Source organism: Macaca fascicularis, chromosome 17 (assembly GCF_037993035.2).
Source record: "Macaca fascicularis isolate 582-1 chromosome 17, T2T-MFA8v1.1".
In the NCBI taxonomy this organism is placed as follows: Eukaryota; Metazoa; Chordata; class Mammalia; order Primates; family Cercopithecidae; genus Macaca; species Macaca fascicularis.
In genome coordinates, this window is record NC_088391.1 from 101,228,314 (window position 1) to 101,251,083 (window position 22,770).

Genomic DNA, 22,770 nt, shown 5'->3' on the forward strand with positions numbered 1-22,770 from the left:
CACACAAGATACACGTGGGCATTTCCATGATGGTTTTAAAAATCAATAGACACTGAGGGGAGTGGCAGGGAAGACTCGGTGGGGGATAGACAGCACGGCTGACCACTCACAAAGAGAGGTTGGGGAGGCCTGGCCCAGGGCTCCTGGATCTCCGCCTCCCGTGGCCACTGGCAGCCTGCCCTGCTGAAGCGGCAGGGGTGGGTTGTCACCAAGACCATCTGGAAGACTCTGCACACTGGGATGAATGTACAGCACTGCCCAGGACACCCGTGGGTGGGGAGTGGAGGCGATGCTGTGGGCCCAGTCCTGTGTGTTTCACAGCTTTTGGCTCCTCATGGTCAGGACCGGGAGGGATGAGCAGCTCTGCTCCTCACACAGGGAATCCAAGCCCAAAGCCACTCTGAGCAGGGGGCTCAGAGCCCGAGGGCCCCAGGCACACTTCCTGCCCAGTACCCTGTCTCCCTGGGACGTCTCGGGAGCCCCTGACCCTGAACCTCCTGCCCAGCAACCAGTCTCCTGGGGCCGCTCCGCAAAGTCCCCGACCCTAAACCTGCCCAGCGCCCTGTCTCCTGGGGCCGCTCCGCAAAGTCCCTGACCCTAAACCTGTCCAGCGCCCTGTCTCCTGGGGCCGCTCTTCCCCTTCAGGAGCCCACCAGCAGCGCCTAGCAGGCCGCAGGAGGGGCGCCACGCCGCGTGCTGGGCGGGTCTCTTACCTCTCCCACAGCATCACTTCTCTGACAGAACCGCAGGCCAGCTGCCCCTTCATGTAGGCACGTGCGTCCTCCAGGAAAGAGCCCAGCGCCAGGAGCTGCTGCTGGGCATGGAGCATGGCGCTGTCGCTGTAGTCGATGGCTGAGGAGGAAGAGATGGTCCCTGAGGCGGTGCCCACCATGCTGTGCCCCTGCCCTCGTCCAGCAGAATCACAGTGTTCTCTGAGGGCACTGCCACCCGGGGACCACACGGAGAGCGGGACATGCGGCCCTCACTGCCCTCCAGTGACCGCGAGTCCCTAGGCCCACTGGACACAGACCACAGGGTCTGTCCCAGCTCAGTGTCACCTGCCCTAGGAGAACAAGGTGGTGGTGGAGAAATGCTCCCGGGGCTTCCAGCTGAGAGGCGCGTTTCCGCTGACGGATGGATGGAGGTGCGGATCAACAGCTGGCTCTGGATGGAGGGAGCCCCGCCCTGGGGTCAGAGGCACCTCTAGGGAAGGCGCCCCCTGGAAAGTGCCCGTGTGTGATGGGACGGCCCATAGCGGAAGGGAGGAGCAGTCCCCAGACCTAGCTTTAGAGTCTGTGGGTGTTGCTTAGGCCACCTGGATGAGGGGCCAGTGTTTCTGTTTACATCTGTTCATTTCTGGTGGTTTCTAGTCTACTGCATTCTGATGAGTGAGACACAACAGGAATGAATCGCTTCACAGTGATCACACATCCTTGTGTATCAGCAGAGCCAGTCACACATTTCTAAAACCTTCTTCTCGTTTCTGTGCCTACTCTGCTTCCCAGACTGTCTGAGGCCACAGTCCGTGCTTTTGAGGAGCGCTGCTTCAAAAAGCTCTTTGAAAACCACAGGAATAAAAAGAGCCTATCTGGACACATATGCCGAAAATTACATCCTAACATGCCTACAAGTCCTGATTTCAAAACGAGAATTCCAAAGTCAGACACGGCTTCAAGCGGGAAGCAACACAGTGAAAATCTCCCCCAGGGTTGTTTAATATCTCACTTAACATTTTTCCTTTTTTTCCAAATTCACTTTCAGTTTTTGCTTTGAATAGCTTGACAGAAGAGAAAAAGCCAGAAACGCACAAAGCGATCTGACAACATTTAAAACACATGGGAGGCTGTTAGAATAAGATTACCATTAATGACACAGCACGATGGGGCATCAGAGGGGCGGGGCAGACAGATGTCCAGCACGGAGACGCCTTGTGCCTCAAAGTCAAGGACAGCTGCACTCCTCCAACAAGGATTGCTCTACAGACGGGAGACGCCTCCCCAAAGTGTCAGCACAGCACAGACGGCACGGGAATGCCACCACTGTCACCCTCCGTCTTCCCAAAGGTGAAGAAAGCATGTCTGGGAGGATCCTGAACTCCCACACCACTCGCGCAGGAAGCTCAGACAGCAAGCGACGGCCCAGCGCCTCATGGCCACCTCTGACCTCGAGGGGGTGTCGTGCCCACCGTGGGGATCCACGTCCCGCTAACCCTGTGTTCCTAGAAATCCCTCACCGGCAGATCGGTGCCTCCTGAATCCCACCCGCAATTCCCACTGGGAATGTGTTCCGGAAAGAGCTGCCCAGGCTTGAGAAAGCTGCTTTTCAGACCAAACTTCATATTCAAAGCTCGAAAGGAACTGCACACGATTAGGACAGTCATGCAAGGCGCTGCCCCTAATCCTGCCACAATCTGCGAGAAGAAGGGGGGCAGGGGCCTCTGAGGGCAAAGAGCCCCTGGGAAGGGATCCACGGGGAACAGCTTTGAAAGGACCACAGCCCCCAGCCACAAGGGGAACAAGCACGAGCCGGGGAGAAAGCTCTGCACTTGCACACGGGATTCATCCCCACCGCCTCTGCCCGTTTCCAGCAACACGGAGCCAGGCAGAAACAGTTTCTCCAGCCCATTCGCCTCCCGACTCTTCCTCTCACGGCGTGGTTGGTCTGTGTTCACTGTGTATAAGTGCACACCACACACAGATGCTGCACAAGGTCAGGTGAGCACGAGGCTGGTGACACTTCCGTCTCAGGCTGGTGCGCCTGTGAGCACAGGTCCCCTAGGCTGATGCACTGCAGTTCCACCCAGGGGACAGGTTCAGACCCCATCTCAGAAACCCTGAACTTGCAGTAGAAAGCCAACATGGTGTCGAAGCCAGGATAAAGACATGGCCCAAGGTAGCCTTTCGGTGGTCAAACATGCAGGTGTCTGTGTGCCCCACTCAAGCTGACAAGAGCCGCAGGCCGGGGAGCCTGTGCCAGGCCGTGGCCCAGGTGAGATTCTGCAGGCACAGCACAGTGAAGGGAGACGGATGGGACCAGCCCAGGGGCTCACCCAAACCCGCCAAAGCTTTGTGTGTGACATAAAGATAAAATCTATCTGGCCAGATAGACTCACCCCGTGGGGGAATGAGAATCCACTGTTTTGGCTGCATGTCCCCACCCCCATCGTCTTCATTAAAAAGGTGAAATCATCAATTGAGAGCAAGAGTGCTATGTAGGAGGACAAGAAGCAGGAGAGTGAGGTGGCGTGGCAACAGCAGTGGCCCAGGGACACGCCAGTGTCAACGGAGCAGAGGGGACACCAGAGGCCAGAAGGGCAGCAACCCTCGCTCACCAGCAAGGAACTGTCACCATCTCCAGAGGACACCGGCCCTGCTCCTGCAGCACTAGCCATACACTGGGACCTTACTGCCAGTTAGGTGGTCAAGCCAGGCAGGCAGTGCCACTGTCCCCAGCCCTCACCCGTCACCAGGGATCCAGCTCTGGATAACAACTTTTTTTTTTTTTGAGACAGGATCTTGCTCTGTCACCCAGGCTGGAGTGCAGTGGTGCTTTCTCGGCTCACTGTAACCTCCACCTCCTGGGTTCAAGTGATTCTCCTGCCTCAGCCTCCCAAGTAGCTGAGATTATAGATGCCTGCCACCAAGCCAATTTTTTGTATTTTTTTCAGATAGAGTCTTGCTCAGCCGCCCAGACTAGAGTGCAGTGGCATGATCATGGCTCACTGCAGCTCTGCCTCCCAGGCTCAAGCAATTCTCTTGCCTCACCCTCCTGAATAGCTGGAATTATAGGCACACATCGCCATGCCTGGCTAATTTTTGTATTTTTAGTAGAGATGGGGTTTTACCATGTTGGCCAAACTGGTCTCGAACTCCTGACGTCAAGTGATCCACCTGCCTCAGCCTCCCAAAGTGTTGAGATTAGAGGCACAAGCCATCGCACCAGGCCTTTTGTATTTTTTGTAGAGACGAGATCTCGCTATGTTGCCCAGGCGGGTCTCAAACTCCTGAACTCAAAACATCTGCCAGCCTTGGCCTCCCGAAGTGCTGGGATCATACACGTGAGCCACCATGCCAGGCCAGTGCTAGACAACTCCTGGCCAAAAGCCTAGCCTGGGGCAGCAACAAAATCGTGCAGCATGGGAGGAACCGTCATCACCCATCCAGGAGACCTGGCTCTGCTACACACTGTTCAGGGAAGCGCTGTCCCTGGGTGGGACAGGCAGGGTCACGTTTGAGGGCTCCCATGTTCAGGGGCCATGCCAGGCTGGCCCCTTCCAATTTCCCAGTTCACAGAGCAGGAAGCCGACGTGCTGCGGGTTCACGACTTGTCCAGACCCACAGAGAAGGAGTGGAGAGGACTCGAGCTTGACGAGGAAGCCCACATCCACTACGGGCTGAGCCTGGACCAGCGCTGGGATCCCTCGTCCTCTGGGTTCACTCTCAACCTGAACCTCCAGGCCCCAGCAGCTGCACTCACAAGGTTCTGCCTATTCTCTGGCCTGCATTTTGCTGTTCTCAGTCCTGTCGGAATGACGGTCTCCGAGCTGGGGAGGAGTCCACTCCACGTGCGCCCGGCTCACCTGAGCGGTAGCTGCTCCGCAGGCAGAAGAACCGGAAGACGTCAGGGGAAAAGGTCTTCAGAAAGTCCTGGTAAAGCGAGAGACAGGCAGTCACGAGGCTTTGCGTTTACGCTTTGCACTGTTCAGAGAATATGTTATTTACTACAATTACAGGACTTATCTCTACTTATCAAGAAATCAGGAATCTTGATGAAAATGAGCCCTCCAAACACAATTACCACCTGTTTCCTGGTGATTTCCTTCCTCACTGAACTTTCCATGTTCGATCTCAGTATTTGTGGAAAGAGCAAGAGGAGAAAGCCGGTTTGCCTGAAATTCCCCACCTGCGCAGGCTCCGGGAGGAGTGTCCTGTGCTCAGCCTGGGCTCTCTTTCTACACGACAGGGACGTGGGACAGACCGCATGGAGGGATGCTGTGCTCAGCCTGGGCTCTCTTTCTACACGACAGGGACGTGGGACAGACCGCATGGAGGGATGCTGTGCTCAGCCTGGGCTCTCTTTCTACACGACAGGGACGTGGGACAGACCGCATGGAGGGATGCTATGCTCAGCCTGGGCTCTCTTTCTACATGACAGGGACGTGGGACAGACCGCATGGAGGGATGCTATGCTCAGCCTGGGCTCTCTTTCTACATGACAGGGACGTGGGACAGACCGCATGGAGGGATGCTATGCTCAGCCTGGGCTCTCTTTCTACATGACAGGGACGTGGGACAGACCGCATGGAGGGATGCTGTGCTCAGCCTGGGCTCTCTTTCTACATGACAGGGACGTGGGACAGACCGCATGGAGGGATGCTATGCTCAGGAAGAGACCAGGTAGGCGGCGGGAGGCACACCAGCTCTGGCTGCCTGCAGGCCCCCAGGAGAAGCTTGCGGTTAACCTCAGACCCAGCTGACCTCCGGCTCAGTCCAGCCAAGGGGCGACAGCCTCACTCATCCTATTTGGTGGCACAGTTCTCGTAAACACTGAGTTTAAAGCATGTGCTAAGTCTGTCTCTTGAAGACTAAACCGCCCTGCCTCTGATTAAACATAAGTAAAACTCAGAACCCAACCAGTATGGTCCTGTAGATCATTTAGAAAACGTCTGTCCAGAAAGAAGTGGAGCTTTCTGCATGAGGAGGCTTAGGAGAGGTCATTAGAGGCACTGCAAAAGCAGCACGGCACTCGGCAAAGCCTCCTGTGGGGCGCTCAGGGCTCCGCTCTGGCAGCTACTTTCAAGAGATGAGATGAGACTCAGGGCGGGGGAGAGAAGGAAGAGGGCTCTGCCCAGCTTGGGCTTCCAGCGTGGCCCCAAGAAAGCAAGCTGAGCTCCGGCTGCACCCCCGGCGAGGGACGCGCTCCAACGGGAGCCCGCGTGGCTCCCTGCCTGGATCAGCAGCACATGCTGCCAGCTCTGACCAAAGCCCCCTTTCCTGCCACCACCTCAGAAGACAGAACTGGCTCACCCCTTGCCTGTCCTCTGTGCAGGAAGCTGTCGCCGGCCTTGCTGGAGTGAGGACTGCGTTTCCGTCTCCCTCGGGTAAACCTGATCCCCTCATCTCTAGGCTGATGGGCAGCGACACAAGCCCACAGCACAGGGGCTGACTCCAGCCTGCAATCTGCACCCGCTCGCCAGAGCTCGGACACCCGCGTCCTCCGCAGCGTGGTCGTGGGAGCACAGAGCTGCCGGGGAGAGTGAGCTGGAGACGGCGGAGTCCAGCTCAAAATACTGTATCTCAACGCATGGTATTTTATAAGGCATAAAAGACTGGCCTAAGGCCATGCTGCTCAACAACCGTACTGAGAGCAAAACAAATGCAACTGAAGAGCGTCTTGGGGTAGAAGGGGCCGTCCCTGCGGCAGGCTGCCGCGGCCTCACCCACCCACCCGGTAGGAAGGAGGAGACTCCCTGGGCTGCTGAGCAGGAAGAAGGAGGACACTGCTCCACCTGCCTCCGGGGCTCATTCCCTTCAGAGGACTGAGCGGGTCTGGTCTGCTTTCCACCAGGAAGGAGGTCAGCCCCCACCGCACAGCCCAACCCCGGTCTGCCTGTGCCTGAGGCAGTGAGAGGCATTCTCATGTGGGGTGGCATAATGAGAAAGCTGCTGGGCCAATCCCCTAACACAGGGGTGCTCAACCTGGGGTCCACAGACCTCCTAGGGGCCCACAGAGAGAAGGTGGGAGGGCGGGGAGATCTGTGAACTGGGATGGTTAAACAGTTATGTGTTTATTTCTGCCGGCCTTGCACTAAAATGGGCATTTCCTTCGATGGTCAGTGCAGGCAGCAAACACATCGGGAAGCACAGAGCCTGGCACGGTGGCCACAGCCGTCACAGGTGACCCCTCAGGGATGACACCACACGCCACGAATCACGAAGCACAGAGCCTGGCGCGGTGGCCACAGCCGTCACAGGTGACCCCTCAGGGATGACACCACACGCCACAAATCACGAAGCACAGAGCCTGGCGCGGTGGCCACAGCCGTCACAGGTGACCCCTCAGGGATGACACCACACGCCACAAATCACGAGAGGACGGCAGCAATCAGACCCCACCCACGCTGAGCTAACCACTGAGTCAAGCAGAGCACATGCTCCTCTACTTCAGTATCGACGGCCTTTGGGATCCTATGTATTTTATTTTATGTATTTAAAGCAAATTGTAAGGCTGGGTCCACAGACTTCACCAGGCAGCCACAGGGGCCCGGGGTGGGGAGGGGGGCTGGGGGGTATGTGTGTGTGTGCGTGTGTGTGAAGAGCCCCTGTCCAATCCAACAGTAATTCATCAGTAATCACACTGGAATTCAATTTCCGTCTGTCCATCTCCTGGGTGCTCCTTCCCAACTTGTGAAAAAAGCGGTATTATTCCTGGGTCCTCTAATTCGCAACTCGCAGGCTCACTCAAGACCCTCCCTCACCCAAGGTGTTGTGGTTCCAATTAACACACACAGCCAGGTCCTGCTGGTTTCGGTTCAGGCTGCGCCCTATTTAGGTCTCCACGTTTCGGTGTGGAAACACCACTCCGCATACAGGCTCCAATGCTCTCTACTTCATTCCAAAGAGGATTCCACCTGGCCTTCTTTCAAAGGCGTTTTCCTCTCATTCAGAATGGAAACATACGCAGAATTAGCCTCAATGTGCTTTACAAATCTAATAGTTCTTTGAAACCCCAACAACATTAAAGGCTTATCTTCCCCGCTCTTGGGGGGGCGGGAGCTACTGCAGCGAGCTACAGTAGTTCTAACAGAAATCTGGAATCTAATCTTTCTAGAGCATTGAGTTTCTATGGACTGTTTCCTAATAATACAGAAAGGGGAAACATATTATAACTTCTTCATTACCCAGTATTCTGACAATGATGTGAAACTCTTGAATACTGTGGGTGCTCATGGACATTAATTTTTTAGCGTGTTCCTGCTCTGTGCCAGCTGATATCAGCAAGTTTCTGCACTACTCTGGTTCCACCGTGCAACCTGCCACGGCTACCTGAGAGGCAAAATGTGGCTACGGCAGGGTAAGCTCGCGCTGGAACTCTCCAGGAGGTAAGCAAACTCCCAGAGCCCAGGCCAGAGGCCTTCGGGTGGGGACGGTAACAAGCCATGTGAGCCCCAGTGAGCTCACGAGGTAACAGGATGCACACTCCCAGGGAGCCCGCTGGGTGCACATGCCAGCTGCCGAGGGACTTCGTATGATGCCAGCGCTGCACACACCCCTGGAGCCCCTGGGCAGAAGCGGGCGCCAGAGCCTCTCTTCTGGGCTAGGCCCTAGCTTGCTTTGAGAGGTACAGTAACCAGAAAGCAGGTTTTAAACCATCATCTGAGCTCCAGGGTTGAGCTCCTTCTACGTGGACCGTGGCCTGGATTACGCAGAAAGCACTGGGTTTCCACCCAGGCTACTCTAAAGTCTATCTCCAAGACAAAGAGGACCGGCAGGAAAAGGGTCTTACGCTAGAAACCAGGAATTTGGCGTGTGTTTTTCAGATACAGGCAATACCTTAACATTCCCAAGGAACTATGGGCTGAGGGTAGGTGCGAGCTACCAAAAATATAAAAGAAAAATCATCAGTAAATACATACAGACAAATCAACACAGCAAATAGACAAAGGCATAGAAATTTAAAATCCAGTTGTCGTTCTTCACAAATTAACAAGAAAAATGGGCCAGGTGCCGTGGGTCACCCCTGTAATCCCAGCACTTTGTGAAGCTAAGGCAGGAGGATTGCCTGAACCCAGGAGTTTGAGACCAGCCTGGGCAACACAGTGAGACTTCGTCTCTACAAAAAATACAAAATTAGCAGGTGCAGTAGTGCACGCTTGTGGTCCCAGCTCCTTGGGAGGCTGAAGTGAGAGGTTTGCTGGAGCCCACAAGTTTCAGGTTGCAGTGAGCTGGGACTGCACCTGGTGCCTGGGTGACAGTGAAACCCTCTCTCAAAAAAAAAAAAAAAAAAAATGACAAAAGGTAACCTGATTACAATTCTAATTTGATGCTGGAGAGACCTGGGAAACAGATTATTTTCATCTACTGCCAGTGGGAATGTAAATGACACTCGATAAAATCACCAGGGGCTGTGTCCAGAACATTCTGAATGTGCCTGTATCTTCTGATGTGGGATTTCTACCTCAAGGCACTTTTCTCAAGTCACTCATCATTAGATGTGCACAGATATTTAGCTAAAGGATATTCATCACAGCACTGTAGCCTGCAGAGTACAGGTCTCACAAACAAGTCCAACAACGGGGAAATAAAATCGTGGTGCCTCACTGCCACGAGCCACTAAGTGGCCGCTAGATTAAAAATAATGGAGACATGGCAATGTCTGTGAAAATTTAAAATGCACATACCCTAGTGGAAAATGCAGTGGGATTTAAATGACCATTAGTAGGGGATTCTTTAAATTAAGCGGCACCCACACACTGGACTACTCAGCCATTCGAAAGAATGAACCAACTCCACATGGTAGAAAACCGACGGAGGCCAAGAGGTGAATCAAGCAAGCGCAAAGCGACACCGCTGTGTGTGAAGAGAAAATGAGAAGCACAGCTATGGGGAGATGTGTGAACACACACCTGCTCCGAAGAAACCAACCAACCGCTGCTTCAGGAGAGAAGCCGGGCAACAGGGAATGCGGTCGGGCAGGAGGCCCGCTTTCCTTCCTTAGTACCTTTGAATTTTTCTACCGTTTGCTTCTCTGTCTTGTCTGCAGTTTCCAAACTTTCTGCAATTAAACCCATCACGTCACTAATCAAATTAAAACCTCACTTAAATTGTTAGGGAAAAGGCGGCACGCATATGACACTGCCTCATGAATGAGACGGAGGAGAAAGGTTTATGCATATTGGCCTATCATATTCCTACAATGGAACACAGGAAAGTGAATCCAAAACAGAGAACACAACTGTGGCTGCTGGGGAGGGAATGGGTGCAGGCAGGCTCCAGGCCGGCCTTCTCCATGCTCTCTTTAGTGTTAATGCTGAACCCTGCAAATGTTTCACAGATATGACAAAGAAAAGTAAATTGGGGCCGGATGCAGTGGCTCACACCTGTAATCCCAGCACTTTGGGAGGCCGAGGCAGGTGGACCTGAGGTCAGCAGTTCAAGACCAGCCTGGCCAACATAGTGAAACCCCATCTCTACTACAAATACAAAAATTAGCTGGGTGTGGTGGTATGGGCCTGTAATCCCAGCTACTTGGGAGGCTGAGGCACAAGAATCGCTTGAATCTGGGAGGCGGAGGTTGCAGTCAGTTGAGATCACACTAATGGACTACAGCCTGGGTGACAGAGCAACACTCTCTCTCAAAAAAAGACAAAACAAAACAAAAAGTAAATTGGAAAGGGGAAGAGAGAGACCATCACACCAGAAACAAACAGAACAAGTGAACCTCTTGTGTTAATGAAAGGAGATCATTACACACTGTGAGTATATGTTCAGACCACAGAGCTTTAGTGGGATGCAGTCTACAAGAAAAAGAAATTTAAGTCCAGAATAGGCAAATCACAGAAACAGAAAGTTGTCAGGGGCTAGGAGGAGGTGGGAGTGAAAAGTGACAGCCCATGGGTGTGGCATTTCTTTTGAGGTGATAAAAACGTTCTTACATAGTGGTGATGGTTTCACAACTGTGAATATCCTACAAACCACTAAGCAGCACAATTTAAAAGGGTGACTTATGTAGTATGTGTGTTGTATTTCAATAAAGCTATTAGTTTAAAAAGAAATAAAAAGAAGCCTTAAGTTTTACTCAATAGTTTTACTTTTAACAGTAATATTGGTATTAAGTTTTTAAATTTATTTTGTGTGTATTTTAAGATAAAACAAAAAGTTGATATGCTCTTATAAGATGTTTACTCTAAGAGAGGAAAATAAAGAGCTAAAACTAAAAAGCCCTGTGATATTAAATTTTATTTGGATATATCAAAAGTAACCCAAATAATGAATCTATTTTGTATGTATAGGTTTATCTTCCTCTCCCCTAGCTCTGACCCCTGACAAAGCCTAGATGCAGTGTCACTCTGATAGCGATCAACATCGCAGTGCCCAAATCTTGCCTTCAAAATCCCATTTCCCCTTAAAGGCAGGGAGGCTGCTTGGAGAAACAGCAGGTCTGGGTAGGAAAGCAAAAGGCAGGCAGGTGCAGGAGGGCACAAGAGAGGCCAAGGGGCCTGTCCCTGGGGGGCCGGAGCCAATCAGAAGAACCTTCCCTGGCTAAATCCAGGATGATTTCAACACCAAAAAGATAACGACTGAATTGACAATACACTGAATAAATATAAATCATTGACTCTGTCTACTACAAAAAGAAAGACAAAACTCTTTTCTTTAAGAGGAATGCCAACTAATAAATGTAAAAGAGGGAACAATAAGACAGCCATGACTTTGCAATAACCAATGAAATACATGATCAAAGTGAAGCCTCTAAAACCATAGGGTGGAAGCTTATTAGGGTACAAAATACCACACAGCATGCCACTGCTCAGATGCTTAATATTCATAAGAAGAAAATAAACTCTGCAGTACAGGGATCTGGTAGTCATTCCTTAACAAATGGTAAAACTCACCATCATGAATCATAGGACAACCTGACCTTGCAGCCCCCAGGGAATGCACTGTGAGTTCACAGCATCAACTACAAGGTATTCCTGCCAAAAAGCTTCTCTCTGGGTCAAACTGACCCTTTAACCCTCACTTCCAGTGAAAGGAACTACAGGAGATAGAAGAACAAGCTAAATGACACCACAGCGAAACAGACAAATCCAAAATGTGGGATGTTCAACAAGACAAGTGGCCCAATCTCTTCAAAAAGTCAACACCACAGGGAAAACAAAAGTGGATACTGCTGTAGATTAGATTAGAAACCTAGAAAGAACAATGAAATATAATTCAGCCTAAAGGAAGGAAATTTTGACATGGAATATAACACAGGTAAATCTTGAGAACACCATGCTAAGTGAAATAAGCCAGTCACAAAAGGACAATTACTATATAATTCCACTTACATGAGATCTAGAGCAGCCAAAATCATGGAAACAGAAAGTAGAAGGGTTGTTGCCAACGCCTGGGGAAAGGGGAAATGGGAAGTTGTTCAATGAGTCCACAGTTTTGGTTTTACAAGATGAAAAAATTCTAGAGATCTGTTGCATAACAATGTGAACATATTAACACTACTGAACTGAATGGTTAAGACGATAACTTTTATACTACGTGGTTTCTTTAACCACATTAAAAAAACAACTAAAAAGACACAACATACAAATGAAAAACATGAACCTTGTGTCTCAGGGGAGCTCAAGGAGGGGCAGATTTAAGGGAACAGACAGTTGGTGGAGCAGTCAGAACACGCACAACACATACTAAGTTCCATGGGTGTGGTTCACGGAGCCCTAAAACAATTACAACAGTAACATCAGAGATCACTGATCACAGATCACCATAACAGATTTAATAATGAGAAACTTTGAAACATTGCAAGAATTACCCAAATATGACACACAGAAATGAAGTGAGAACATGCTGTTGGCAAAATCATGCCAACAGACTTGCTTGGTGCAGGGCTGCCACAAACCTTCAATCTGTAAAGACACGGCATCTGCGAAGTGTGGTAAAGTGAAGCTCAATAAAGCAAGGTCCCTGCAGTGGCTGGGCTCTGACTCCCTCTGCGCCATGCATCCCTGTGGCCGGGCTCCGACCCTCTCTGCGCCATGCAACCCCATGGCCGGGCTCCCACCCCCTCTGCGTAATGCAGCCCTGTGGCCGGGCTCCGACCCCACTCTACGTCATGTAACCCCGTGGCCGGTTTGGGACCCCCTCTGCGTCATGCAACCCCGTGGCCGGGCTCTGACCCCCCTCTGTGTCATGCAACCCCGTGGCCGGGCTCCGACCCCCCTCTGCATCATGCAACCCCGTGGCTGGTTTGGGACTCCCTCTGCGTCATGCAACCCCGTGGCCGGGCTCCGACCCCACTCTGCATCATGCAACCCTGTGGCCGGGCTCCGACCCCCCTCTGCGTCATGCAACTGCCTTGCTCCACTTCTACGTGTGCTGTGCATGCGCTAATACATTTCTCTTCTCTTGATAATCTGTCTTTGGCCAGTCTAATTTACTAATTAATTTAGGCGAGAGAATCTAAGCTGGGTAGGAGGAAAAGATCCTACACAGCAAATACAGCAAAATAATCACAACCATTGAATCTGGGTGCAGCCGTAGTGACGTTTCTTTCCACTTTTCTGTAGGTTTGAAATTTTGCCCGGGATAAAGTGGAAAAAGTCTACGTAAGGAAACTATATACAAATTATTTTGTGAGGAGCAGTCCCTGTTGGTTTATCCTAAATCTGACGGGTACAGCTTTCACTGGTTTGCTGTTTAGGTGGTGAGATCTGGATACTATTCTTCTCCATTTATTTTGCAATTAAATTAAATCTGGCTTTAAAGACAGGCCAGAAGACAAAGGAGGAGCTCAAACTATGTCAGCCAGAGCCCTCCGTGTGTGCGCCTGGTTTTCATTCACACACGGAAATTCCCATTCCATGTGTCAGCACCACAGCACGATGACATTGTTCAGGTTGGTTAAGGATCCAGCCAGCTCTGAGCCTATTAAAGGCAAACAGCAAAACCCAAACAAATCCCAAAGCCACACTAGTAGGAGGCAGTGGATGAGGGAGGGAAGGAAGTTAGCAGATGTGCCAAGAGAGAAACAACCATTATAAAAGGAAAAGACAAGGAAGAAGGCACCGGCCTTGAAACCCGGAAAGAGAAAGGTAAGCTCTACCGAGAAGAGCCTGAGGAAACCCGCAGGAGGCGCACAGCTGAGAGAGCGATTAGGCGGAGAGCCACGTAACGTGGGAGGGAGGTGAGGCAGGTCTCGTCCTAGGAAAGGGACCAGAGGGCACTGGGAATGGGTTTCTGTGGTTCTCAAATGACACAGAAGCCTCTGAGATGGGTTCCACAAGCTATCAGCACCTCAGAGATACTGTACAAAAAGCACATTACCTTAATAGTAATGTAGTTTTTTAACGATTTGGACATTTTTTCTTCTTTGCCTTTCACGTGCAAATGCCCTGAAACAAAAACAAAAGCATTCAGTGTGAGCTGGGTGAGGAGGCTCTCTGGCCTCAGGGACACATGGCTTCCCGGGAAACGAATGGGAACCTGCACGTATCCAATGTACAGACCGGTGTATGTTGGTATAAACCTGCCCCCAAATCTTCACCCGTGCTGGGCCTTCTGGGAAGACACGACCTGCCCTTGTTCCATGGTTCAGGGACACAGCCCCACACCAAGGGCGGATGGCAGGGGTGTCCCAGCTGACTCAGAAGCTAAACAAGAACCAGCAACCGTGGTGCCGACAGCAGTATTTCATCTATTTTCCCCTTTCCTGTAATTCAGAGATACTGATTTAACGGACAGCATCCGAAGAAAAGACAAAGCTCTCATTTGGCAAATCAGGCACTTGGCGGTGAAGCTTGTTGACCGTTGTCCAAAAACAGAGTGGTGCTTGTGGGTCTCTGAGTGGGAAGAATCAGAGGTTCTGTGCAGTTGTTTTCACAGACTTTGATGACACGGGTATTATTTCATCCCCTATGTATGTGAAAGACAGGAGGAAAACCAAACCCATTTAAGGAATTCCTAAATCTGACCCTGAAATTCTCCCTGGCCTGTAGCTTTACAAGGCTCATGTCCAAGAGAAGTGCTTTCTGTTTCTAACAGAAGACTGTTCCTCTTTTTCTGACACAAATAGCAGTGCTCCAGGCCAGACATGGTGGCTCACACCCGTAATCCCAGCCCTTTGGGAGGCTAAGGCAGAAGGACCGCTTGAGCCCAGGAGTTTGGAGACCAGTCTGGGCAACATGGCAACACCCGGTCTCTACAAAAAAATTAAAAATTAGCTGGGCGTGGTGGGGCACACCTGCAGTTCCAACATCCCAGCAACTCAGGAGGCTGAGGTGGGAGGATTGCTTGAGCCCAGGAGGTTGGGCCTACAGTGAGCTACATTCATGCCACTGCACTCCAGCCTGGGCCACAGAGCGACACTCTGCCTCAAAAACAAACAAACAAACAAACTGATTAGATTGTGATTTCCAAAAAACATATATAACTTTGAATATGTAATTCTATATAACGTGATTACACCAAAATTGGTATTTGGAAAACGAAACACATTTGCTAAGGCCTGAATGTTTATGTCCTCCCATATTCCTGTCTAAATCCTCAGCCCTCAGGTGATGGTAACTGAAGGCAGGGCCTGTGGGAGGTGATAAGGTCACAGGGGGCAGAGCCAGTGTGAATGGAATCAGTGCTCTTATAACAGAGGCCCCTGGAGAGCTGACAGCCATCTATGAATGGGAAGCAGGCCCTTCCAGGACACCGAATCTGCCAGTGCGCGGACGCAGGACTTCCAGCCAGCAGAACCGGGAGGAATTCATTGCTGCTGTTCATAAGATGCCCGCTTTTAGTATTTGGCTATAGCAGCCCTAACAGGCTCGGATAGCGTCTGCCCACGTAGCTCTTCCATCCACTAGGTACAGGAGAACAGGTGTAACTTCTCCTGTGTCAGGAGACACTGATGTTTTGTTTGGGGCCAAACTAGGATGAAAAAGATTCCTGGTACCTTAATAGGTGGTAAAAAACAAAACAAAACAAAAATCACTGGAAAGATAGCAACAAAACCTTCCCACGGGGTGCGGTGGCTCACGCCTACAATCCCAGCACTTTGGGAGGCAGAGGTGGTGGATCACTTGAGGTCAGGGGTTCGAGACCAACGTGGCCAACAGGGTGAAACCCCGCTTCTACTAAAAATACAAAAATTAGCCGGGTGTGGTAGTGTGCACCTGTAGTCCCAGCTACTACGACAGCAGAGGCAGGAGAATTGCTTGAACCCAGGAGGCAGAGGTTGCGGTGAGCTCAGATAGTGCCACTGCACTCCCAGCCTGGGGGATGCAGCGAGACTGTCTCAACAACAACAACAGCAAATGCTTTCCCATTCCCACATTAGAAGGTGAAGACGACCTCCGTTTCTAGACCCCCGCCCTCCTCATTACCTGACAGGGCCAAGCATCACACAGCTAAGGCTGCCCTTTCTGCCCCCAGCTCCACACTCGCTGAAGGGCTCATGGCAGGTCGTGGTGTCAATGACAAACCCTGACCCACTGAAGAGGATAAATCTGCAGACAGAAACGCGCCTGCGGAGGGAGCAACGCCAGCTCCTCAGACAGTTCAGCGGGTGCTGAACTGAGCCCTGAACGAAGTCACTGAGGAAGTGACTTTGGGGCAATCAGCCTCATCTATTTACTTTCATGAAGAAACCCAAGTGAACCCTGCTGCGGACCAGAAAACCGGAGCACTTCTGCATTTAATGTCACCTCACTGTGACATCCTAGTTTCCCTTTCAAGGATTTCAAAAACTAGTACTTGTTAATTTTCTGTATTTTAGATGTCGAAGTTTGCATCTCCAAATCCTATCACTCTTTATATTTCTTCGTCTCAAATACCTTAGCTGGCCATTCCCAAAACGTAGTAAGACTAGCTAATTCTGGCCCTGTAAACTTGGAAATGACTCTTCCAGTGCATCCAGGTGAATTCCAAAACTGCTGGGTTCGAGGTGTTGCTTAACTCATGGTGTAGCATCCACTTCTGAGAGCAGACAGCTGGGGTTCATCAATGAGGGGTTTGAACAGTGGAAGAAAGGGCAATATTTTTAGAAGATGGCAGAGATGTCTAGTGACAACATTATAGCTTCAGAAAGGAGTGTTCATAATTATCACTACATTGTACTACTTGAAGTTCCTTCCTAATAGTTTTACTTGAAAGAAACATATATAGAACAGCATTGCCAAACATTTTCCATATTCTAGTCAGTTCCAAAAAGGTATAATCATTGCTGCAATCCAAGGAATTTCATGTCCAAATGATTGAAACTCAAAAATAATTTAAGAGGCAAATCCATTTCTTGACCTATTAGCTGATCTATTATGTATTTCCAAATGTAGCTGTTCCGCCGACAAAGGCAGAACTGCCAGCATTGAAACAGAACAAATTAAATCTGAAGTTAGTACTTACCAGAATGCAGAAAATAATTTCCCCACTGCTCGCACTGATGAAAGACTTCACACTGTGCAATTTCGTTTTCATGATGTGGAAAAGCTAAATCTATCCCACCTGAATGGATATCCAGTTGACTTCCAAATACCATACTGCAAGACACAGTACAAAGTAGTGAATTCATTCAATCAAGCAGCATATTTTCTTCTAACCTCAACTATTTACTCCTTCCAGCCTTTTTAATTCAATGAATAAATGAATCGCAATTTTAAAGCAATTTGCATGATAATTTAACTGATTCAAATGAAAACTGAAATCCTGTCATCACAAACCCATAATTCAGGACTTTTCATCCTAGTAAAGGGACATTCTTTTGGCTCCAGGTTTGTTCATTTCTTTTGTTTTCTTTCTTTCTTTTCTTTTCTTTGCTTTCTTTCTTTCTCTATTTTTTTAACTCAAAAAGTTACCTTTACTTTCTTTATTTTATTTATTTATTTATTTTTGAGACGGAGTCTCGCTCTCTTGCCCAGGCTGGAGTGCAGTGGTGTGATCTTGGCTCACTGCAAGCTCCACCTCCTGGGTTCATGCCATTCTCCTGCCTCAGTCTCCCTAGTAGCTGAGACTACAGGAGCCCGCCACCGCGCCCGGCTAATTTTTTGTATTTTTAGTAGAGACGGGGTTTCACTGTGGTCTCAATCTCCTGACCTCATGATCCGCCCGCCTTGGCCTCCCAAAGTGTTGGGATTACAGGCGTGAGCCACGGCACCTGGCCCACCTTTACTTCCTTTCAATAGGTAGAGTTTAGTGACTTTCCAACTTTAACAAGAGATGGAACTATAAAATCGTGACAATGTTTCATCTGGCTTTTGCAAAGGTAACTAACAGTCACACGGGAATAACAAGGTAAGAGAGTTCAAAGCAACACATGTTGCCATTTCTCCTACAGCACTGTGCTATGCATCCACAAAAACCGCATTTTTGCAAACCCACACACTAAAATTAATGGGGTTGATGGGGGAAATGAGGCTGGGCCAGGCCAGTCGAAGCTGTGTCCCTGGACCAGCTGCAGAAGCATGGCGATGCGGCAGTCTGGTGGAGTTTCTTAAGATGATAGATAGGCCGGGCGCGGTGGCTCAAGCCTGTAATCCCAGCACTTTGGGAGGCCGAGATGGGCGGATCACAAGGTCAGGAGATCGAGACCATCCTCGCTAACACGGTGAAACCCCGTCTCTACTAAAAAATGCAAAAAAACTAGCCGGGCGGGTTGGCGGGCGCCTGTAGTCCCAGCTACTCGGGAGGCTGAGGTAGGAGAATGGCATAAACCTGGGAGGCGGAGCTTGCAGTGAGCTGAGATCCGGCCACTGCACCCCAGCCTGGGCGACAGAGCAAGACTCCGTCTCAAAAAAAAAAAAAAAAAAAAAAAAAAGACGATAGATATAGAAGTTTCTAAGGTGCCAGCACCCCGTGGAGGTCCTTCCTGCTCCCACTGGTCTGGCTCCCCGTGCTCGGGGAAGGACTGCACACGCAGGTCTCAAGCCTGAGGAAACGGGCATCACAGAAACACACGTTGTAGCATGACGTTCTAAGATTTTTACATCTTAGCGATGGGTCGTCTCAGGGTAACTCTAACATTCCCTGCAGTTCAAATGCTGGGAAGGAGACCGTGGGACCAGGACTGGGGAGGAGATGGGAGGGGCCTCATTTGTATCTGGATGGGCAATTCTCCTTTACGAAGATCTGCAGCCAACACAACGACGTGAAAGTTTCACAAGCTGAATGATGGGGCCACAGCCTTCACGATGTTAGTCTCGCTCCTGATATCTACATTAATACCTATTTTAAAATCAGAGAAGGCTCAGAAGGAACAACAATGGTCTCTTCATTATTTAATCTTTCTACAAAAATAAGGAATTTCACAGTAACATTACACGTCAAACTCACGAAATGTTTTCTACCTGCTTTAGAGAAATTATTTGAATCTAAAAAACGAATCTACAACCCAGTTTATATGCCACGGTCTGCTATTAAGTATTGATAAACACACAGAAGAAAAGTGTGACTGGTGACTGGACATTTTTAATTTTTTTTTAATCAAAAGTCAGGCCCATGCTTCCTACTAACAACAGAGCTTGAGGTCTGAGGAATGACAGAAGCATTTCCAGATGAGCTGCATAACCACAGTGCAAGTGGTGGGGGCTTAGCAGCAAAGGGAATCTCTTTCTGGGTCTTAAAGAAGACCCACCAAAATTCAGACAGGCAGGTCGTGGGGGACAAGGCTTCTCTCCTGGTGGAATGCAGAGACCCCACTCAGGGCTGAATACTCACTCAAGCAGTCTGGGAGTCCATGAATGGAGCAAAGTCCTCGCATGGGAGATAATTATCCCCACCTAACCCCCTCTACACCCAGCCAGGAAACACATCCCCGATACGATGCCCATAGGTTTCGGGGTGACTGGATTTATCCATCTGAAAATCTTTGATGTAGCTAATAGCTTAAAATGTTTACCTTAATCATCCTTTCCTGTGTTTGTAAGTTTTTTAAAACTGTTCATTAAAATAAATATTTGCTATCAAGTATACTAAAATCCATGAGTTAACAGTGATTTTTTTTAAACCCCATTTCTGGTGTTGTTTCCAAGATGGCCAAATAGGAACAGCTCCAGTCTACAGCTCCCAGCGTGAGCAACGCAGAAGAAGAGTGATTTCTGCATTTCCAACTGAGGTACCAGGTTCATCTCACTGGGGCTTGTTGGACAGTGGGTACAGTCCACGGAGTGTGAGCTGAAGCAGGGTGGGGCATCGCCTCACCTAGGAAGCAGAAGGGGTCAGGGAATTCCCTTTCCTACCCAAGGGAAGCCATGACAGACGGTACTTGGAAAATCGGGATACTCCCACCCTAATACTGTGCTTTTCTAATGGTCTTAGCAAACGGCACACCAGGAGATTATATCCCATGCCTAGCTTGGAGGGTCCCATGAACATGGAGCCTCACTCACTGCTAGCACAGCAGTCTGACTGCAAGGCAACAGTGAGGCTGGGGGAGGCTCAGCGTCTGCCATTGCTGAGACTTGAGTAGGTAAACAAAGCAGCCAGGAAGCTCGAACTGGGTGGAACCCACCACAGCTCACGGAGGCCTGCATGCCTCTGTAGACTCCACCTCTGGAGGCAGGGCATAGCTGAACAAAAGGCAACAGAAACTTCTGCAGACTTAAACGTTCCTGCCTGACAGCTTTGAAGAGAGCAGTGGTTCTCCCAGCACCGAGTTTGAGATCTGAGAACGGACAGACTGCCTCCTCAAGTGGGTCCCTGACCCCCGAGTAGCCTAACTGGGAGACACCTCCCATTGGGTGCCAACTGACACCTCATATAGCCAGGTGCCCCTCTGAGACAAAGCTTCTAGTGGAATGATCAGGCAGCAACATTTGCTGTTCTGCAATATTTGCTGCTCTGTAGCCCCCGGTGGTGATACCCAGGCAAACAGGGTCTGGAGTGGATCCAGAAAACTCCAACAGACCTGCAGCTGAGGGCCCTGACTGTTAGAAGAAAAACTAACAAACACAAAGGACATCCACACCAAAACCCCATGTGTACCTCACCATCATCAAAGACCAAAGGTAGATAAAACCACAAACGTGGGGAGAAAACAGAGCAGAAAAGCTGAAAATTCTAAAAATCAGAGCACCTCTTCTCCTCAAAAGGAATGCAGCTCCTCGCCAGCAATGGAACAAAGCTAGACGGAGAAAGACTTTGACGAGTTGAGAGAAGAAGTTTTCAGACGATCGGTAATAACAAACTTCTCCGAGCTAAAGGAGGATGTTCGAAACCATCGCAAAGAAGCTAAAAACCTTGAAAAAAGATCAGATGAATGGCTAACTAGAATAAACAGCATAGAGAAGACCTTAAATGACCTGATGGAGCTGAAAACCATGGCACAAGACCTACATGACGCATGCACAAGCTTCAGTAGCCAATTTGATCAAGTGGAAGAAAGGGTATCAGTGATCGAAGATCAAATGAATGAAATGAAGCAAGAAGAGAAGTTGACAGGAAAAAGAGGAAAAAGAAATGAACAAAGCCTCCAAGAAATATGGGACTATGTGAAAAGACCAAATCTACATCTGATTGGTGTACCTGAAGGTGACGGGGAGAATGGAACCAAGTTGAAAAACACTCTTCAGGATATTATCCAGGAGAACTTCCCCAACCTAGCAAGGCAGGCCAACATTCACAATCAGGAAATACAGAGAACGTCACAGAGATACTCCTCGAGAAGAGATACTCCTCAAGAAGAGCAACTCCAAAACACGTAACTGTCAGATTCACCAAAGTTGAAATTAAGGAAAAAATGTTAAGGGCAGCCAGAGAGAAAGGTTGGGTTACCCACAAAGGGAAGCCCATCAGACTAACAGCGGATCTCTCAGCAGAAACTCTACAAGCCAGAAGAGGGTGGGGGCCAATATTCAACATTCTTAAAGAAAAGAATTTTCAACCCGGAATTTCATATCCAGCCAAACTAAGCTTCATAAGTGAAGGAAAAATAAAATCCTTTACAGACAAGCAAATGCTGAGAGATTCTGTCACCACAAGGCCTGCCTTACAAGAGCTCCTGAAGGAAGCACTGAACACGGAAAGGAAAAACCAGTACCAGCCACTGCAAAAACATGCCAAATTGTAAAGACGATCCTTGCTAGGAAGAAACTGTATCAACTAATGAGCAAAGTAACCAGTTAACATCATAATGACAGGATCAGATTCACACATAACAATATTAACCTTAAATGTAAATGGACTAAATGCTTCAATTAAAAGACACAGACTGGCAAACTGGATAAAGAGTCAAGACCCATCAGTGTGCTGTATTCAGGAGACCCATCTCACATGCAGACACACACATAGGCTCAAAATAAAGGGATGGAGGAAGATCTACCAAGCAAATGGAAAACAAAAAAAAAGCAGGGGTTGCAAACCTAGTCTCTGATAAAACAGACTTTAAACCAACAACGATCAAAAGAGACAAAGAAAGCCATTACACAATGGTAAAGGGATCAATTCAACAAGAAGAGCTAACTATCCTAAATACATATGCACCCAATACAGGAGCACCCAGATTCATAAAGCAAGTCCTTAGAGACCTACAAAGGGACTTAGACTTCCACACAATAATAATGGGAGACTCACCCCACTGTCAACATTAAACAGATCAACAAGACAGAAAGTTAACAAGGATATTCAGGAATTGAACTCAGCTCTGCACCAAGCAGACCTAATAGACATCTACAGAAATCTCCACCCCAAATCAACAAAATATACATTCTTCTCAGCACCACATCATACTTATTCCAAAATTGACCACATAGTTGGAAATAAAGCACTCCTCAGCAAATGTAAAAGAACAGAAATTATAACAAACTGTCTCTCAGACCACAGTGCAATCAAACTAGAACTCAGGATTAAGAAACTCACTCAAAATCACTCAACTACTTGGAAACTTAACAACCTGCTCCTGAATCACTACTGGGTACATAACGAAATGAAGACAGAAATAAGATGTTCTTTGAAACCAATGAGAACAAAGGCACAACATACCAGAATCTCTGGGACACATTTAAAGCAGTGTGTACAGGGAAATTTATAGCACTAAATGCCCACAAGAGAAAGCAGGAAAGATCTAAAATTGACA

At 49.1% G+C, this 22,770-nt stretch overlaps 1 protein-coding gene across 40 annotated transcripts in view; it reads right to left on the reverse strand.

Annotated features, from left to right (window-relative positions):
• CARS2 (cysteinyl-tRNA synthetase 2, mitochondrial) overlaps positions 1-22,770 on the reverse strand; it is a 66,359-nt gene that overhangs the window by 5,299 nt on the left and 38,290 nt on the right. For 34 of the 40 annotated variants that reach the window (XR_012426522.1, XR_012426517.1, XR_012426518.1 and 31 more), the window contains 4 exons: positions 17,109-17,242; positions 14,043-14,110; positions 4,580-4,646; positions 714-852 (listed from right to left, as the gene is read on the reverse strand). Coding sequence is in view for 27 of the 40 variants with exons in the window: in XM_074021404.1 (XP_073877505.1) it covers positions 714-852; positions 4,580-4,646; positions 14,043-14,110; positions 17,109-17,242 (408 nt within the window). In the remaining 13 variants the exon portion in view is untranslated. Of the gene's footprint in view, positions 1-713; positions 853-3,844; positions 4,647-14,042; positions 14,111-17,108; positions 17,243-22,770 lie in introns of all 40 variants that reach the window. The other 6 variants (XR_012426514.1, XR_012426516.1, XR_012426515.1 and 3 more) reach the window with 3 other exon arrangements.